Source organism: Heterostelium album (genome assembly GCF_000004825.1).
Source record: "Heterostelium album PN500 unplaced genomic scaffold PPL_scaffold2, whole genome shotgun sequence".
Taxonomy (NCBI): domain Eukaryota; phylum Evosea; class Eumycetozoa; order Acytosteliales; family Acytosteliaceae; genus Heterostelium; species Heterostelium album.
The window spans coordinates 679321-694946 of NW_008805064.1; the positions used below are offsets into that span (position 1 = coordinate 679321).

Below are 15626 nucleotides of genomic sequence, written 5' to 3' on the forward strand. Positions count from 1 at the left end.
TTTTTAAAAATTTAAATGTATTAAGATTTAATAAATTTATTAAAGCTTTAGTAATAAATTCTAAGTGTACTCTAAGAAAACTTAAAAAATTAATTTCATTTTAAAATATATATAGTAAAATACTGCAGTGGGAAACCAAAACAAAAATGAATTTATTGAATTTAGTATTTAATTTTATTCTCATTGGAGAAACAGTATGTATGAATACTATCTAGTATTGAAACAATTAGTTTTAATATCATTTTTATCTAAATTAAATAGGGATCTGGTAAATCAACTTTTATTAATTTGCTTATCAACATAATCAGAGGAGGCACTTTAAATAATTTAAAGATAGGAATTCCAAATAATGTTTATAACAAAGTAACTGAAGAATTTGCTCACTCTGAGAAGGATATTAATATTACAAAGAAAAGCAAAACCACTAAATGTATTTCTTACCTCTTAGAATCAGAACAATTTGGATGTATCTTCAATTGTATAGACTCTAGAGGAATAAATGATCCAGATGGAAGAAACATCGATAATGATTCCATTCTACAAATTTTAGAGGAAATAGGAAAATTGGAAACTATCTCCGCTATTGTCATTGTGCTAAATGGAGCTCAATGTATAGAAACAATCAATATCCAGAATTTGTTATCAAAGATCAAAGGAAACCTTACAGCTTCTCTCTCAGAGAGAGTCATTTTTCTGATTACTAAAGGATGGAATAATAGTGTTGATTTATCTAGTTTTCAAGAGTATTTAAAGCCAAATCGATCAAATGTCTTTAATTTAGATATGTCCTTCTTTTCTAGTGAGCCAAAAACATGGGATAGAAGATGCCAACAAAGAATGGATATGGATTTCGAAGATTGCTCTAATGAGTGTTTAAAGATACTTGACTATATCAAGAATCAAGTACCAGTGAACCCTGGAGAAGTTCTAGATATCAAGAAAAGAAGAAAGGAACTAGAGGATATGTACTTTCAGGTTAAAGTATCAATCAAAAATAATTTAGAAACAAATAATGAATTGACCAAGCTTAAAAGCATACTGAAAGGTTTTGAAGATAACAAAGAGGAATTTAAAAATCACACCTTAACTACAGAGGTTGATAATTTTGTTCTTGAAGAGGTAAATTATTATTCGACAATATGCAAAACTTGCTACTATGTGTGCCATGATCATTGTTTTTTACACGAAACAAAAGCAATTGGAGATAGAATATTCAAAAATTGCTCTTGTATGGATTCCGAATCTAATTGCCAAAAGTGTCCAAAGAAATGTAGTTTCAATCACCACTATCATGGGAACTTTGCAATGAAAAAAGAAAAGCAGACTCTCAACAAAGTGTTACATGATACCAAGAATGCATATGACAAAGCTCTCACTGGTATAGTTGATACTAATTCTAGAATAGATACTCTAAATGAGAGTATAAAGGAAATTGAAAAGTCCATCAAACAATATACAGAAAAGTTTGAAGTGAATTGCAAGAAAATCAAAAAACTTTGTCCTGGTTTTGATTTTGTGGAGGAAATGAAAGTGAATGTAGGTCAAATGGAGATTGAAGTATTAGGAATACAAGATATGTCTTCAAATAAATTATATAAAGATATGATAGAAGCAATTAAAGTAATAATTAATACACTTCAGCCAAAGAGTATTATTTCAGTAAAACCTGTTGATCTTTAGAAATCCTCTTACTAGGAAAGCAAAACATTTTTAGAATAAATCTATTGTCTTTTTTACAAACCTATTTTAGTCTCTACACTAGATATTTTTTTTCTTTAAAAACAATAGATATAAAGATATTATCTATTTTCAATTGGCTAAAAAAGATATCATATTTTAAAAAGTGAATAATGATAATATTAATAGATGTTACAATAATCAATAAAATTTTCCAAAAATGTGGGAATAAACCAAACTAACTTACCCTTTTGGAATTCGATTTTCAGGAATTTATAAAACCATCTATTCTATCTCTTTGTGATTTTCCTTACATCTTTGGAAAAAAAAAAAAAATTTTTAATTAAAAAATGTTTTGAATTTTATCTTGGGGTTACAGATAAATGAAAATGCTTTTTTGGAACTTTGCACCAGACTTTAAACCCACACAATCATTAATTTTTATTTTTTTAAAAAATCTTATTTTTTTTCTTTCATTTTTCTCTAATTCCAAGAAATTGAAAATTCGCTATCAATAAAATGACTTGTTTTTCATTTCTCCAATCAATTAATTGATTGACCAATCAATCATATAACTTAATTATGGTTGGTGGTAATAAAAAGTCAAAACATATCCCGCTGAAAGAGGATATTGATGACAGTTTTGACACGATTGAACTTTCGGAGAAACATAATCCACATCTCGAAAAGATAAACGATGGAAGATTCTCCAAAGTACATATTAATAGCATTTTCACTATTTGTTGAATCTCTTTTATTAATTAAAATCTATTTCTTAAACCTCTACAATAGAATCCAATCGATGATGCGTCGATATTTTCAATTTTTACATTCAGGTTTATGAATCCTTTGATGACCATTGGAAACTCAAAGACCTTGGAGATAGAGGATGTTTATCCCATAGGAAGAGAAGATAGTTCTGATCATCTCACAGCTAAATTCAAGCAATACTGGGATGTCAATTCCCAAAGTGTTGACAGCATTAATCAAAGTGGAAGCACTTCTAGATTCCAGATGTCATTGTTAGTCCGATCTTTATTATTTGTCATCGGAACAAACTATAGGAATTCCTATTTCATCAAGTTACTCTCTGATATTATCCAATTTGTGTATCCATTCATTTTATATAAATTCGTAGACTTTATCAATGATCCCGATGAGCCTTTTTACAAAGGAATCATCTATTCATTCGTTTTATTACTTGCCTATGTTTTAACTACAATACTCAACAAGTATTATGAATTTCGAGTAAACAGAACAGGATTTAATGTAAAAACTATGTTGGTTAATTCAATATTTAATAAATCTGTAAGTATTAAACTAAAATATTTATTATATCCTTTTCTAATATTAATATATTTTTTTTTTAATAGTTAAAACTATCAAACTTTGCAGGTGAAGGCAAAACTAAAGGAGAGATTATCAATCTATGCAATTCCGATGTTGCAATGATTCAAACCATATTTATATATGGTCAAGAAACACTATCTCTACCATTTCAAATTATCATTGCTTTGGCACTTCTTATTAAACTACTCGGGTGGAGTCCATTGATTGGATTCTCGACACTACTCATTTTCACACCTGGTGGTTCTAAAGTAGCTAAACTTCAGTATGGTGCTTCACATAATGTCAATATGAAACGTGAGAAACGTACATCTCAAATGACAGAAACAATAAGTGTAACTATTTTTATAAAAACAAACTATTAACATAAAAACTAACTCTTTTAATATATAGTCTATCAAGTTTATTAAATTAAATGGATGGATTGAAATGATGCAAGAAAAGATAATGTTTTTAAGAAATGCGGAAGTTCAAGCACAGAAAAAGATGAATTATATTACTTCACTTCTGTATTTGATTCATTTCCTTACACCAGATGCTGTTACATTGGTTACCTATTGTACATATTCATTACTTGGTAATGAATTAAAGTTGAATGTAATCATGTCTTCATTATCATTATTCTTTATTTTGAAATATCCAATTTCGTAAGTTATTATATTTATTTTTAATGATATTATGGATCGATTATTAATATCTATTTAATAAACTATAATTAGAAATGTACCACATTTAGTTGCTGGATTAATGATGGCAAAATCATCAGTTGGTAGAATACAAAAATTCCTCTTGATACCAGAGGTTGAGAGACCAACCCCATGCTATGATGGAGTGTTACACTATGGTAAAATGAATAGCCAGCCACATATCAAAGCAAATAATTTGTCATTGGTAATTAAAAATGGTACATTCCAATGGAGCTCAAAGGATTTCGATGATCAAACCGATGATTCATCTAAATCCATCTCACTCACCGAACAACCGAAAACACCTTTGATCTCATCGGTGCCGGATGAATCGACAAACGCAACAATGGAAATCAAAAAGATGTTTAGATTACAAGATATCAATTTGAAATTAGCAAAGAATTCATTGTCTATTGTCATTGGTACTGTGGGAAGTGGTAAGAGTAGTCTACTATCTGCAATTCTTGGCGATATGAAGATGAAAGATGGAGGATCGTTATCTGTAGATTCAAATATTGGTTATGTTTGCCAGACTTCATGGATTCTGAATGCTACACTTCGTGAGAATATCTTGTTTGGCAAGGAGATGGTTGATACAAAGTATCAGAGTATTCTTAGGCAATGTGCATTGTTACCGGATATCGAGATACTACCTGCCGGTGACCAAACTGAGATTGGTGAGAAAGGTATCAATCTCTCTGGTGGACAAAAGATGAGAGTTGCAATAGCAAGAGCAATCTATCATGAAGCGAACCTCTATCTATTGGATGACCCACTGGCTGCACTTGACTATGATGTTGCGGTTCATATATTCAACAATGCCATCATCCCACTTGCAAAGAGATCTACTGTGTTGTTGGTCACACATCAATTGTTCCCATTGGAACAATCCGATCAAATTATAACAATGCAGAATGGACAAATCAACAGTATCGTTACATTCGATGAGTTACCAAAGGAATCTTTGGAGATCTATCAAATAAAACAAGAGCAACAACAGCCACTTGAACAACAAGATGAAAACAATCCAACAGAAAAGAAAGAAGCAGTTGTTACAACGAACAATACAAAATCTAAAATAGTTGAAGATGAAGATAGGAATGTAGGAATGGTTTCAATTAAAGAGTATATAGATTATCTTAAACATCTGGGACCATACTACCTAGTGATATCCTGTACTCTGCCATTCGTTCCACCTTTACTATCGATTCTATCAAACTACTGGCTGACTCTCTGGACAACCAAATGGGTCGAGGGAGAATCATCACTTGGCTATTATCTTGGAATCTACTTTGCCTTGTCAGTGATGACATCGATTACCATTTTCTTCCAAGTCCTCATGAATATCTTTGGTGGATTGAGGGCATCTTCTGTTCTCCATCACAAGGCATTAAATAGAGTGATGCATGCACCTATCCAATTCTTTGAAAGCAATCCTGCTGGCCGAATTATCAACAGATTCAGCTCTGATATTGCGAAGCTCGACTATGCATTACCGGTTCATTTTGGTGAAGTTAGAAATTCATTTTGTTTCTCCATTGTCATGGTTGTCCTATTTTCTGTGGCATCTCCCTATATCCTCATCCTTCTCGTTCCAATACTCGTTAGCTTCTACTATATCAAAAACTATTTCCTAAATAATGTAAGAGAGTTACAGAGATTGGATCAACTCTCACAATCACCATTAGTTTCTCACATCAATGAATCACTCAATGGAATATCAACAATCCGTTCATTCCAAAGCATAGAAAGATTCCAATTGAAACTCAGTAATCATCTCGATACCAACATTTCAATTGCATTCTCAGAGTTTAGTGTATCACAATGGGCATTCTTGAGAATCGGTATGTTGTGCTCTATGTTTGTACTGGGAACAGGACTATCTGCAACATTCCTCAAACACACATTCTCTGGAGCTGTCATTGTTCTTGCACTCACTTACACTGTTCAACTCTCACAGCGACTGACAATATTTTTCAGATTCTTTACATCGGTTGAAACTGAAATGAACAGTGTACAGAGAGTGTTTCATTACTCTGATAATCTACCACAGGAATCAACGTATGCCACAAACATTCCAAGTGACTGGCCATCCAATGGAAAAGTCGAATTCATCAACTACTCAATGAAATATAGAGAAGATCTTTCAAACTCTTTGAATAATATCAACCTTTCCATCGAAGCCGGAACCAAGATTGGTATTGTAGGTCGTACTGGTGCCGGTAAAAGTTCACTTCTCTTGGGACTGTTCCGTCTGAATGAAGCGGCCACCGGTAAGATTGAAATCGATCGGCTCGATATCTCATTGATAGGTCTATCGGACTTGAGATCTCGTCTCACAATCATTCCACAAGATCCGATTATGTTCAACGGAACACTGAGATACAACCTGGATCCATATGGACAATTCACCGATCAAGAGATATGGGATATTCTCGAACGAATCCAAATTAAAGAGACAATAGAATCGTTGGACATACTGGTCTCTGAGGACGGATCGAATTTCTCGGTTGGACAAAGACAATTGTTCTGTTTGGTTAGAGCATTGCTAAAGAAATCAAAGATTATTGCACTGGATGAAGCAACTGCATCGGTAGATCAAACAGCAGACGCACTCATTCAACAGATCATCAGAGAACAATTCGAAAACTCCACAGTCATTACCATTGCACATCGTCTCAACACTGTCGCTGACTATGATATCCTCGTCGAGATGTCAGAAGGTAGAATCAAGCGTATCGGTAAACCATCTGACATCATCGAACAAATTGATATTAATTAAGTATCACTTGATACTTGATTGAAAGTGTTGTTTTCAACAAATTAAGAATAAAGTATCAAAAAAATAACTATAACAACTTTATTTTTTTTTTAAATAAAAGCTAAACAACAATAATAATAATACTAATTATCTCCTAATTGTACAAAAAAAATATCTTTTTTTTTAAAAAAAAAATGAATAAAACAAATCATTTTTTTATTTTTTTTAGAAATTAATTAAACTTTTTGATTTTTACCACTAGCTAGTTATCCAGTTTATAAATATATATCAGTTTATTTAGATATATAAATATATATCAGTATTAAATCGTAGATCAATTTCGTGTAGTTTTGATTCATATCTAGATTAATTAGGAATATTCGCGAATATAATAAAAGATATGTCTGTGATTTACACTGAAGATTTAAGAAAGCAACTAGAAGGTATGATCACTATTTATTCTGACTGGCATTAGATTGAATCAATAACACAAATCATATAAAATCATCCTATACTCGACATTTATATAGAGTTTGCAAAATCAGAGAATAAAGTAGTCACTCCAGAGTTGATGAGTATCATTGAGAATGTAGCAAAGACTGGTGTAACTTGGTATGAATCATTCAATAATAATAATAATAATAATACTATTGAATAATATTGATAAACTAATTATATTTTTAATATTAAATAATAATAATAATAATAATAGTTATCCATGGGTTCATTTAAAGGAATTGGTTTATTTTAAACTATCTCAAGTATGTATAGATGAACACAACTATATGTGATGTGTTTATTGAATAACAAACTAATTAAATCTATATATATTTTAGATATTCGATATTTTCGAGAGTAATTGTAATACAGATATAGGAAGTTTGAGCAATACAAGCAGTAACAATAGCTCAGGAACATCATCTCCCAATTCAAACACAGATCAAAAGAAAACATCATTGCTCAGCACACAACTCATCAACTCACAAGAGATGAAGGATGACGAGATGCTAAAGATAAAGAATCAACTCAATCAATCAGGTTTAATAAGAATCAAGAATCAATTCCAGAATCACTTTAAAGAATATAAAGAGTAAGTCAATAATAATAATAATATTTGTATTATTGATCTGATTATTAAATAAGTAACTAATTATTGATTATTGATGGTGATTATTATTGTTATAGACCACCTTTTACAATTCAAAGATTATGTGAATTAATTGTAGACTACAAAATATATACATCGTTCAGTAAATATCTGTGTGCGGTGGAGAAGATGGGAACTGTCACATCTACACTTCCACCATTGACACCATCGGAAGTCATCGAATACAACAACAACCAACAACAGCAATCGAGAATGATTGGTACTGAGAACAACCAACAACAACAACAGCAGTCAAGTTCACCGCCAACCATCGATATCAACAAGCATATTGATTCACAGACTAGTTTTATCGCTACAACTACCTTTCCAATGAAGTCATCATCTTCACAAAACGATGAGGAAATGAAAGATATCGATGAAGAACTATAACATTATTTAAAGACAAAACAACTAATATCCTATTATTATTATTATTACTATCATCGATTGACCTCGACATTAACAACTCTGCTCGCGTCTCATCTCCAAAACTCCACCTCCAACCACTCTACTACTTCTGCATCCATCCCATCACCATCATCATCATTACTTGTTGAAACAAAATAATAATTAAAAGTAAAATCCTATTGTATAATATAATATAATATAATAATACATTTTTTTATTGGTATTTATTTATATACATGATATGTTGCATATATAGTTGGTTATTATTGGGAATGATAAGAATATATGAGAATGATAAATCTATGATGTTGTTGTTGTTGTTGTTGTTGTTGTTGTTGTTGTTGTGTTTGTTACACCTCTCTTTGCTCTAATAGTATTTAGATATTCATGTATCTCTGGTTGTAATACTTCCAATCGGCATGGTTTAGCCTCCAAAACACACTCTGGTCTTTTCTCAATAACAAACTTGACTATATCGATATTCCTTGATCCAACTGCATATTGAACTGCCTCGTTTGCAGTACATCCCTCTGTTCTATTGCTGTGTAAGAATTGTAAGACATCCAAATGTCCAAACTCAATCGCAAAATCCATTGCCTTTACTGTACAACCTTCACTTCTATTATTATGTAAAAATTGAACGATATCAAAGAATCCTCTTAAAGCTAATTATATATAAACAACCGTGTTTGTTAGATATTTGTTTGTTTGTTTTCTTTTTCTTTACAACTACATGTACTTACATGCCAAGTTCATTGCATCGACAGTGGTTGGATCAGTTCTATTGACATGAAGATATTCTACTACAGGGAAGTGACCATATTGTGCCGCACGCTCTATTGCTCTTCTATCGTATGGAAATTCCTTCTCGGTTAGGTATTTGATGATCTCGAGATTACCTCTCTGACAAGCGTAGAGGAAACAAGCAGAAGTGCCAACTTGATTGCATTCCTCTTTCAAAAACTTTATGATATCGATATTGTTGCCAAGACATGCAAATGTAAGAGCATTATGTGATCCTCCTTCCGTTCTATTCTTGTGCAAATATTTTAATAACTCTAAATTACCTATTTTCGCTGCGTTATCAACCTGTAGGTTTTAATTATAAAATAAAGATAGATATGATATTCATTTGATTAATAACAATTATAATTATACGCATTGAATAAACATAATACATACTGCTGATTTTGTACATCCCTCTGTTCTATTCTCTGAAATAAACTTAACCATCTCCAAATTTCCATTAATACAAGCATAATCAATCTTTATAATATAGAGATAATTAGACAATTAATTGATGATATTATAATGAATGAATGAATGAATGATAACCTACAGCATCTGTTGAACATCCTTCTGTTCGATTCTCATGTAGATATTTTACAATGTCAATGTAGCCTTTGTAGGCTGCGTAGTTCATGGCATGAATGGTAGCAGGCAGTTTCTTTTCGGTGAGATATTTGACGACTTCAAACCGACCAAACTCTGAAGCCATGTCAATGGCTCGTGTCGAACCACCTTCTGTACGATTGTCAAGCAACCACCGTACAATGTCGAGGCGTCCTTCTGCCGCGGCGTTATTGACTGCTTCGACTGTCGCACCCTCACTCCTGTTGGCATGCAAGAACTGTACGGTCTCTAGACACTGCTTGGCAGCTGTGTTCATTGCAGCGGTGGTTGCCGATGCCGTTCCGAGCGGTGTCATATTTAAATACTTGATTACCTCGAGATTACCGGTGGTCGCTGCCTGATCGATACCCGATACCGCCATGTATTCCCAGTTGGCTTGGCAGATCGGTTCGAACACCGCTAGCTCTCTGACGTGTGCACATATCAAGGCGAGCGCTTCTTTAGTGTAGGTAAGTGGTTGCTTTTTCTTTAGAATTTTGTCTCTTAGCAGTCCATAGAAACCCTTCTCACAAATCCATTGTGCAGTGTCGATTTCATCATACTTTTTCGAGCCGGACGTCGTTAAGAAATCAATGATAAGTTTCAGAATAACTTTGTTTCTTATAATCTGATAGAATCTAGATGTTCTTATTTGACTATCACTTTCATCCATTGTTGTTTGTTTTTATATATCTGTAACTTTAATGTAGCCAGTGTTGTTACAACATTAACCAATCATTTGTCTGTCTGTGCTTCAATGAAAATTGATATTTTTTAATAATAATAATAAAAAAAAAAAAGATTTTTGATTAAATCAATTAAACTATTACCTAGAATTTGAATTTATTAAAAAATAAATTCAACACAATTTAAATAGATAATTAAGTTTATTTTTATTTTTTTATTTTATTTTTTTTAAATCAAAAATACAAATTTTAATGATATCTTAGATTCGCTGAAGTTTTTAAAGGGATAATGTGAGCAATACCCTTTTCAGAACACACACACACACTAACTTTTTTTTTCAAAACAACCTTTTTCCTATTTTTTGAATTTTTTTTTTAAAAAGTTTTGCAACATGTTTTGGGTGTATTAAAACTAATATTAGTGTGATTGATTTGGTTTTTAATTCATTGTTATTTAAAAGATAAAAGTAAAACATTGATATCTAAAACAAAACTGTCAATATCACAATCAATTAATTAATGTATATATATATATGAAAATAAAAAGTAAAGTAGAATAAAAAATAATAGTCATTTCAATAATTAGAATAAATAGATAATAAAGTACTAGTTTTATATATATTTATTATTTAAGATCTATTAGCTCAATTTAAATCAGAATAGATAATATATTCAAAAAAAAAGATAAAATAAAAGAAGAATATGAGTAATTCAGGATCTTTAAACGCACACATCGATCAAGGCGATCCTGAACAGATGTTCAGAGTGTTGGAGGTGATTGGTCAAGGTTCGTTTGGATTGGTATGCACATGTATAAACACACAGTCGAATAAAGTGGTGGCAATCAAGTTCCTCGAGATGGAACCGGACAACGAGAACAATCAGTCGCTGAGGCGTGAGATCACCATCCTCAAGAACACTGCAGAGTGTCCCTATATAGTACAGTATCACGGTTGCTACCTGAAAGACAACAACCTGATGATCGTCATGGAGTACTGCGACGGTGGTTCCGTACTCGATATAATGCAGATGTGTCAGATCAAGCTGAGCGAGCGTCAGATCGCCGCCGTACTCTACAGCATCATCGAAGGTCTCGTCTATCTCCACTCCAACAAGATTCTACATCGTGACATCAAGGCTGGCAACGTACTACTCAACCAAGAGGGTAAGGCTAAACTCTCTGACTTTGGTGTCTCTGCAATCCTTGTCAACACTGGTTTCAAACAGAAAACTGTTGTAGGTTCACCGTATGTATAAATAATTCGCTTCTTTTTTTTTTTTCTTTTTTGATTGTGTGTTGCTAGCGTGTAGTGTTTGGTAGCGGTGTTGGTTGTCATCACACAACAACCCACCATTATCACTTCACACACACACACACACACACAAATATTGATTATTTTTGAAATTTCTAACTCCAATCCTTTTTTTTTTTTCTTTCCACTTTTTTTTTATTTTATTTTGTTTTTCCAAATTTGGTTGCCACTTCACATTCATTCGCTCACTTTTTAGATATTGGATGAGTCCAGAAGTGATTTCAACACCAAAAGGATCGAGTGGATATGATTATAAAGCGGATATTTGGTCGTTGGGAATTACTGCGATCGAGATGGCAGAGGGTAAACCTCCACATTTCAATTTGAATCCAATCAAGGTCATTTTTGTTATTCCATTCCGTCAGTCGCCAACACTGGAAACACCGGGCAACTGGTCGAAGGAGTTCAACGATTTCATTTCGATATGTCTGAATAAAGAGGCTGACAAGCGACCGAGTGCACGCGAACTGCTGGATCACCCGTTCATCAAGATGGGCAAACAGGACAAGGACGCAATCATTTCGGAACTCGTCACAGACTGCATACCAATTATGGAGGAGTACAGGCGTCGAAAGGCAGAGGAGGAGGAGGAAGAAGAGACACACTCGCAGGGTGGCGTCGAGAAGGGTACTCTCCTAAAGATTAACACTGTCACCAATCGTGCCACCGTAATGAACGGCACCGGCAACGACGGCACCTTTATACAGCATCCAGGCAGTGGAACTGGTACCGTTGTTTTTTCAAGAGGCAACACTGTAACATCTGATAACTGTAACAATAACTACGATGAAGACGACGAAGAGAATGGTGGTGGCGATTTCGATACTGGCTCCGTTGTTTTTAAGGGAGAAACTGGATCCAGTCTACAAGAGAATCTAGAGAAACTGAAACTGCAATACGAAAAACAACAACATAAAAATGACGATAGTGATAATGAAGATGGTGAATTTGATTCCGGTTCAGTAGTTTATACAAAAGAATAAACTGATAAATAATAATAATTCTAGGTAAAATTTTTTTTAAAAAAAAAAATACATATATTTTTAAAACAACAACAAACAACCAACAAAACACCATTAGTCATTTTAAACCAAACAAACCAACCAACCTAACCAAACAATACAACTAAATTTAATTATAAACCAATTTAAAATAAAATTGAAATAAAAAAAAAAACAAATAAAAATTTATTTATTTATATAAAGATATGTACTTAAACCATTTATTATTTATATATATATAAACTAAACTATCGTTGTAAAATGTAAAATTAAAATAAATCAGAAATCAACATCGATGTTGGTTTGTAAAACGATCAGACTTTTTTCGTAAAAAGTTGTCCCCAAATTTAACCGGCAAAATTTTAAAAAAAAACAAAGATATCTCTCTTTGAATTAAGAATATACCAAACCAAAGATACACATTCATGATAGGAGTTTAAATATTAATATAGAACTGAATGAGAAATTTTGTTGACAATCATTTACTTTAACTATTTATAGAATTGTTAATTTGAACAAAAGAGTCAAATCATTAAAAAAAAACTTTATATTGATTAACTCTTTATCATCTCGTTAGCTTGTTTCTTTTATTTTCAGTATTAGTTTATTAAAAACGTGAACCTTCTTCACAAACATAGCTCTACTGTTATCCACCAAAAAATTTTAAAAATTTGAAAATTTGTTTCCGTTATTTTTTTTTTTGTCAGATTAAAATTTGGGCGGGTTGTAGATTTTAGGTTGAACTATAGTTTTTTAATTATATTAAACTTATTGATCAAATATTTTCTAATTATCATTGTTTTTTTATATACTTATAAATTAAAGAAATAAAATAAAATAATCAACAAAATTGTTTAATTTTACAAATAAAAAAGGATTTATAAATATAGAAAATAAGATGACATCAAGACCAGTATTTAGTGCATTGAATAACAGTCAATATGGAAATCAAAACAATGGTACTAATAATCAATATAATATAAATAATGGCATTGGTATGATGTCCACAAATGGAAAGCAACAACCAGCAATTGGTTTGTCTTCAACCTTGAAACAACAACAACAACAACAACAGCAACAACAGTTACAACTACAACAGCAACAACAATTACAACAACAGCAACAACAGCAACAACAAATGATGTCAATGAGTGTATTTTCAACACCAATGCAAACACCAAAGGTATTTCAGACGCCAGCCTCAAAGCTATCGATTGCACCCATTCCAATGGCATCACTCAACTCTTCCATTTCATCGGCACCATCGTCAGTCCGTTCAACTATCACAGGAGTACCACAATCGACAACCAATCGTTTCAGTGCCGCTCCACTAAATCAGCCAAAGATGTCACTCGGATATACAGGCATGTCTAACAACAACAAAAAATCAATTCCATCCATGTCAATACGTCCATCTTCTGCACGTGTAGAATCACGACCCATCTCTGACAAAGAATTCCAGAAACAGTGTACCAATCGAATCGCCACATTCCTCACATCCAACAGCTATCCAAACCAAATCACACCAAAGACGCTCAAGTCGCCATCCGGCAAGGAGTTCTACGCCATGGCTGAATTCATGTTCCTCCAAATCGATCCCACCTTTAAATTCACAGCTAAACAAGACGATGAATTGATAGCTTTTTTCAAGATCATTCGTTATCCATTCCCCATTTCCAAACGTAATTTGACATCAGTCGGAACACCACACACCTGGCAACATTTGTTGGCTGCACTCTCATGGCTGGTCGAGGTCATTGAGTATGACAACGCCACCCAAGTCGACCCTGAAAATGACCAGATGCAAGTAGACGAAGATCCATTCCTCCGCGAGTTCAACCGCCACGTTCTCCATTTCTATACCACCGGCTACATGCATGGAAACGAAGAGGATCAGGTCGACCTTTTGCTCCAAGAGTATCACGGTGGCAGATCGCGTCAGCTCGAGGCAGAGATTGAGGAGATGAATGAGAAAATCACCAGTCAGAATACACACATGGAGGAGATTAGAAACGAACCAAACATCACCGGTGAGCTTCGTGAGAAGATTCAGTCGACCAATGAGGATATTGTCAAGTTCCAGGAACATGTTGATCGTGTAAACAGTGGAAGATCGTCGTTGGAGCACAGCATTGAGACTCACACCGCACAGTCGTCGGAGCTTCAAAACAAGTTGGAGCGATTGCAACAACAGAAATCGTCACTCGAAGAGATCATTGCCGAGCAACAAAAGAGTTCGGTCGATGCTAAGATTCTCAACCAGCGTCGTGTCCAACTCCAGGAGGACATCAGCAAGTCACAGAAAGAGAGAAATCGTTTGGAACGATCCAAACAAGAGAAACTCACAGAGATCATCAACATCATCTCAACCATCGATGGTTACATCACTCAGTACAACGAGTACGCTAGAAACCTCAATCTCCTCAAGGCAGACGGTGACGACCAAACAAACACACGTAACTACCAAATCAATTTCGAACACAACAACGGTGATGTTACAATAACAGACTTGAAGAAAGTAAAGGTAAATATCATAAACACAACTTTCAATTCTAAAAAATATTTAAACGAACTGGTTTGTTTTCTATTATAATTATCACTATAATTTAGAAAAACTTGAAATTATATATTGAAGAACAATACGAAAAGATAAATACAACCGAAGAAGAAACAAATAACAAGAGAAATGAAATGAAACATTTAGAGGATGATTTTGCTGACAAGCAACAACAAAAGAAGAGATCGGAACAAAAGTTTTCAACAATGGAAAGTACTTGTAAAAGAGAAAAAGAAGTATGTATTATTAAATTATTATTATATGCAAAATATAGATTAACATTTTTAAACTAATTTGATAATTTATTTATTTGAAAAAATAGAAACTAGATAAAGAGTTATCAGTGTTGATGGATAAAGTTGAAAAGAGACAATCGTCAAACAAAGAAATGAAAGAGTTCCTTAGAAATGATCTTGATCAGAAATCAGTTAGTTTAGATCAATCAAAAGAGCATGTGCAGTTACAAAAGGAATACATGAGTAAATTGGTAGTGGATTTGAAGAGTAAAGCTTTGACATTCTTGAATCTTACCACTCAACACCACGATAATTTGGCTGTTAAAATCAGATCTGTTTTGGATCACATGAACCAACATTGTAAATCAACTTAATTTAGTTACAAGTAAAAAAATAAATAAAACTATTGTACATT

The 15626-nt window shown here is 33.0% G+C and overlaps 5 protein-coding genes across 5 annotated transcripts; 4 read left to right on the forward strand and 1 right to left on the reverse strand.

Annotated features, from left to right (window-relative positions):
* Positions 1-146: 146 nt before the first annotated feature.
* PPL_01592 (uncharacterized protein) lies at positions 147-6492 on the forward strand (the record flags this gene model as incomplete). The annotated part of the gene is made up of 7 exons (XM_020572598.1): positions 147-194; positions 334-1119; positions 1324-1620; positions 2761-2985; positions 3051-3359; positions 3418-3671; positions 3744-6492. The coding sequence occupies 7 exons, from the start codon at positions 147-149 to the stop codon at positions 6490-6492; spliced, it is 4668 nt and encodes a 1555-aa protein (XP_020436715.1).
* Positions 6493-6871: 379 nt separating this feature from the next.
* On the forward strand, positions 6872-8008 carry ppr2 (protein phosphatase 4 regulatory subunit 2; the record flags this gene model as incomplete). The annotated part of the gene is made up of 5 exons (XM_020572599.1): positions 6872-6914; positions 7002-7083; positions 7184-7232; positions 7308-7561; positions 7657-8008. The coding sequence occupies 5 exons, from the start codon at positions 6872-6874 to the stop codon at positions 8006-8008; spliced, it is 780 nt and encodes a 259-aa protein (XP_020436716.1).
* Positions 8009-8326: 318 nt separating this feature from the next.
* On the reverse strand, positions 8327-10091 carry PPL_01594 (ankyrin repeat domain-containing protein; the record flags this gene model as incomplete). The annotated part of the gene is made up of 5 exons (XM_020572600.1): positions 8327-8691; positions 8770-9115; positions 9209-9292; positions 9414-9639; positions 9745-10091. 5 exons carry the CDS (start codon positions 10089-10091, stop codon positions 8327-8329), a joined length of 1368 nt encoding a protein of 455 aa, XP_020436717.1.
* A 715-nt stretch (positions 10092-10806) lies between these two features.
* dst4 (STE20 family serine/threonine-protein kinase) lies at positions 10807-12400 on the forward strand (the record flags this gene model as incomplete). Its single annotated transcript, XM_020572601.1, has 2 exons — positions 10807-11351; positions 11614-12400. The coding sequence occupies 2 exons, from the start codon at positions 10807-10809 to the stop codon at positions 12398-12400; spliced, it is 1332 nt and encodes a 443-aa protein (XP_020436718.1).
* Positions 12401-13316: 916 nt separating this feature from the next.
* Positions 13317-15585, forward strand: ndc80 (kinetochore protein Ndc80; the record flags this gene model as incomplete). The annotated part of the gene is made up of 3 exons (XM_020572602.1): positions 13317-14942; positions 15029-15211; positions 15298-15585. The coding sequence occupies 3 exons, from the start codon at positions 13317-13319 to the stop codon at positions 15583-15585; spliced, it is 2097 nt and encodes a 698-aa protein (XP_020436719.1).
* Positions 15586-15626: the final 41 nt, after the last annotated feature.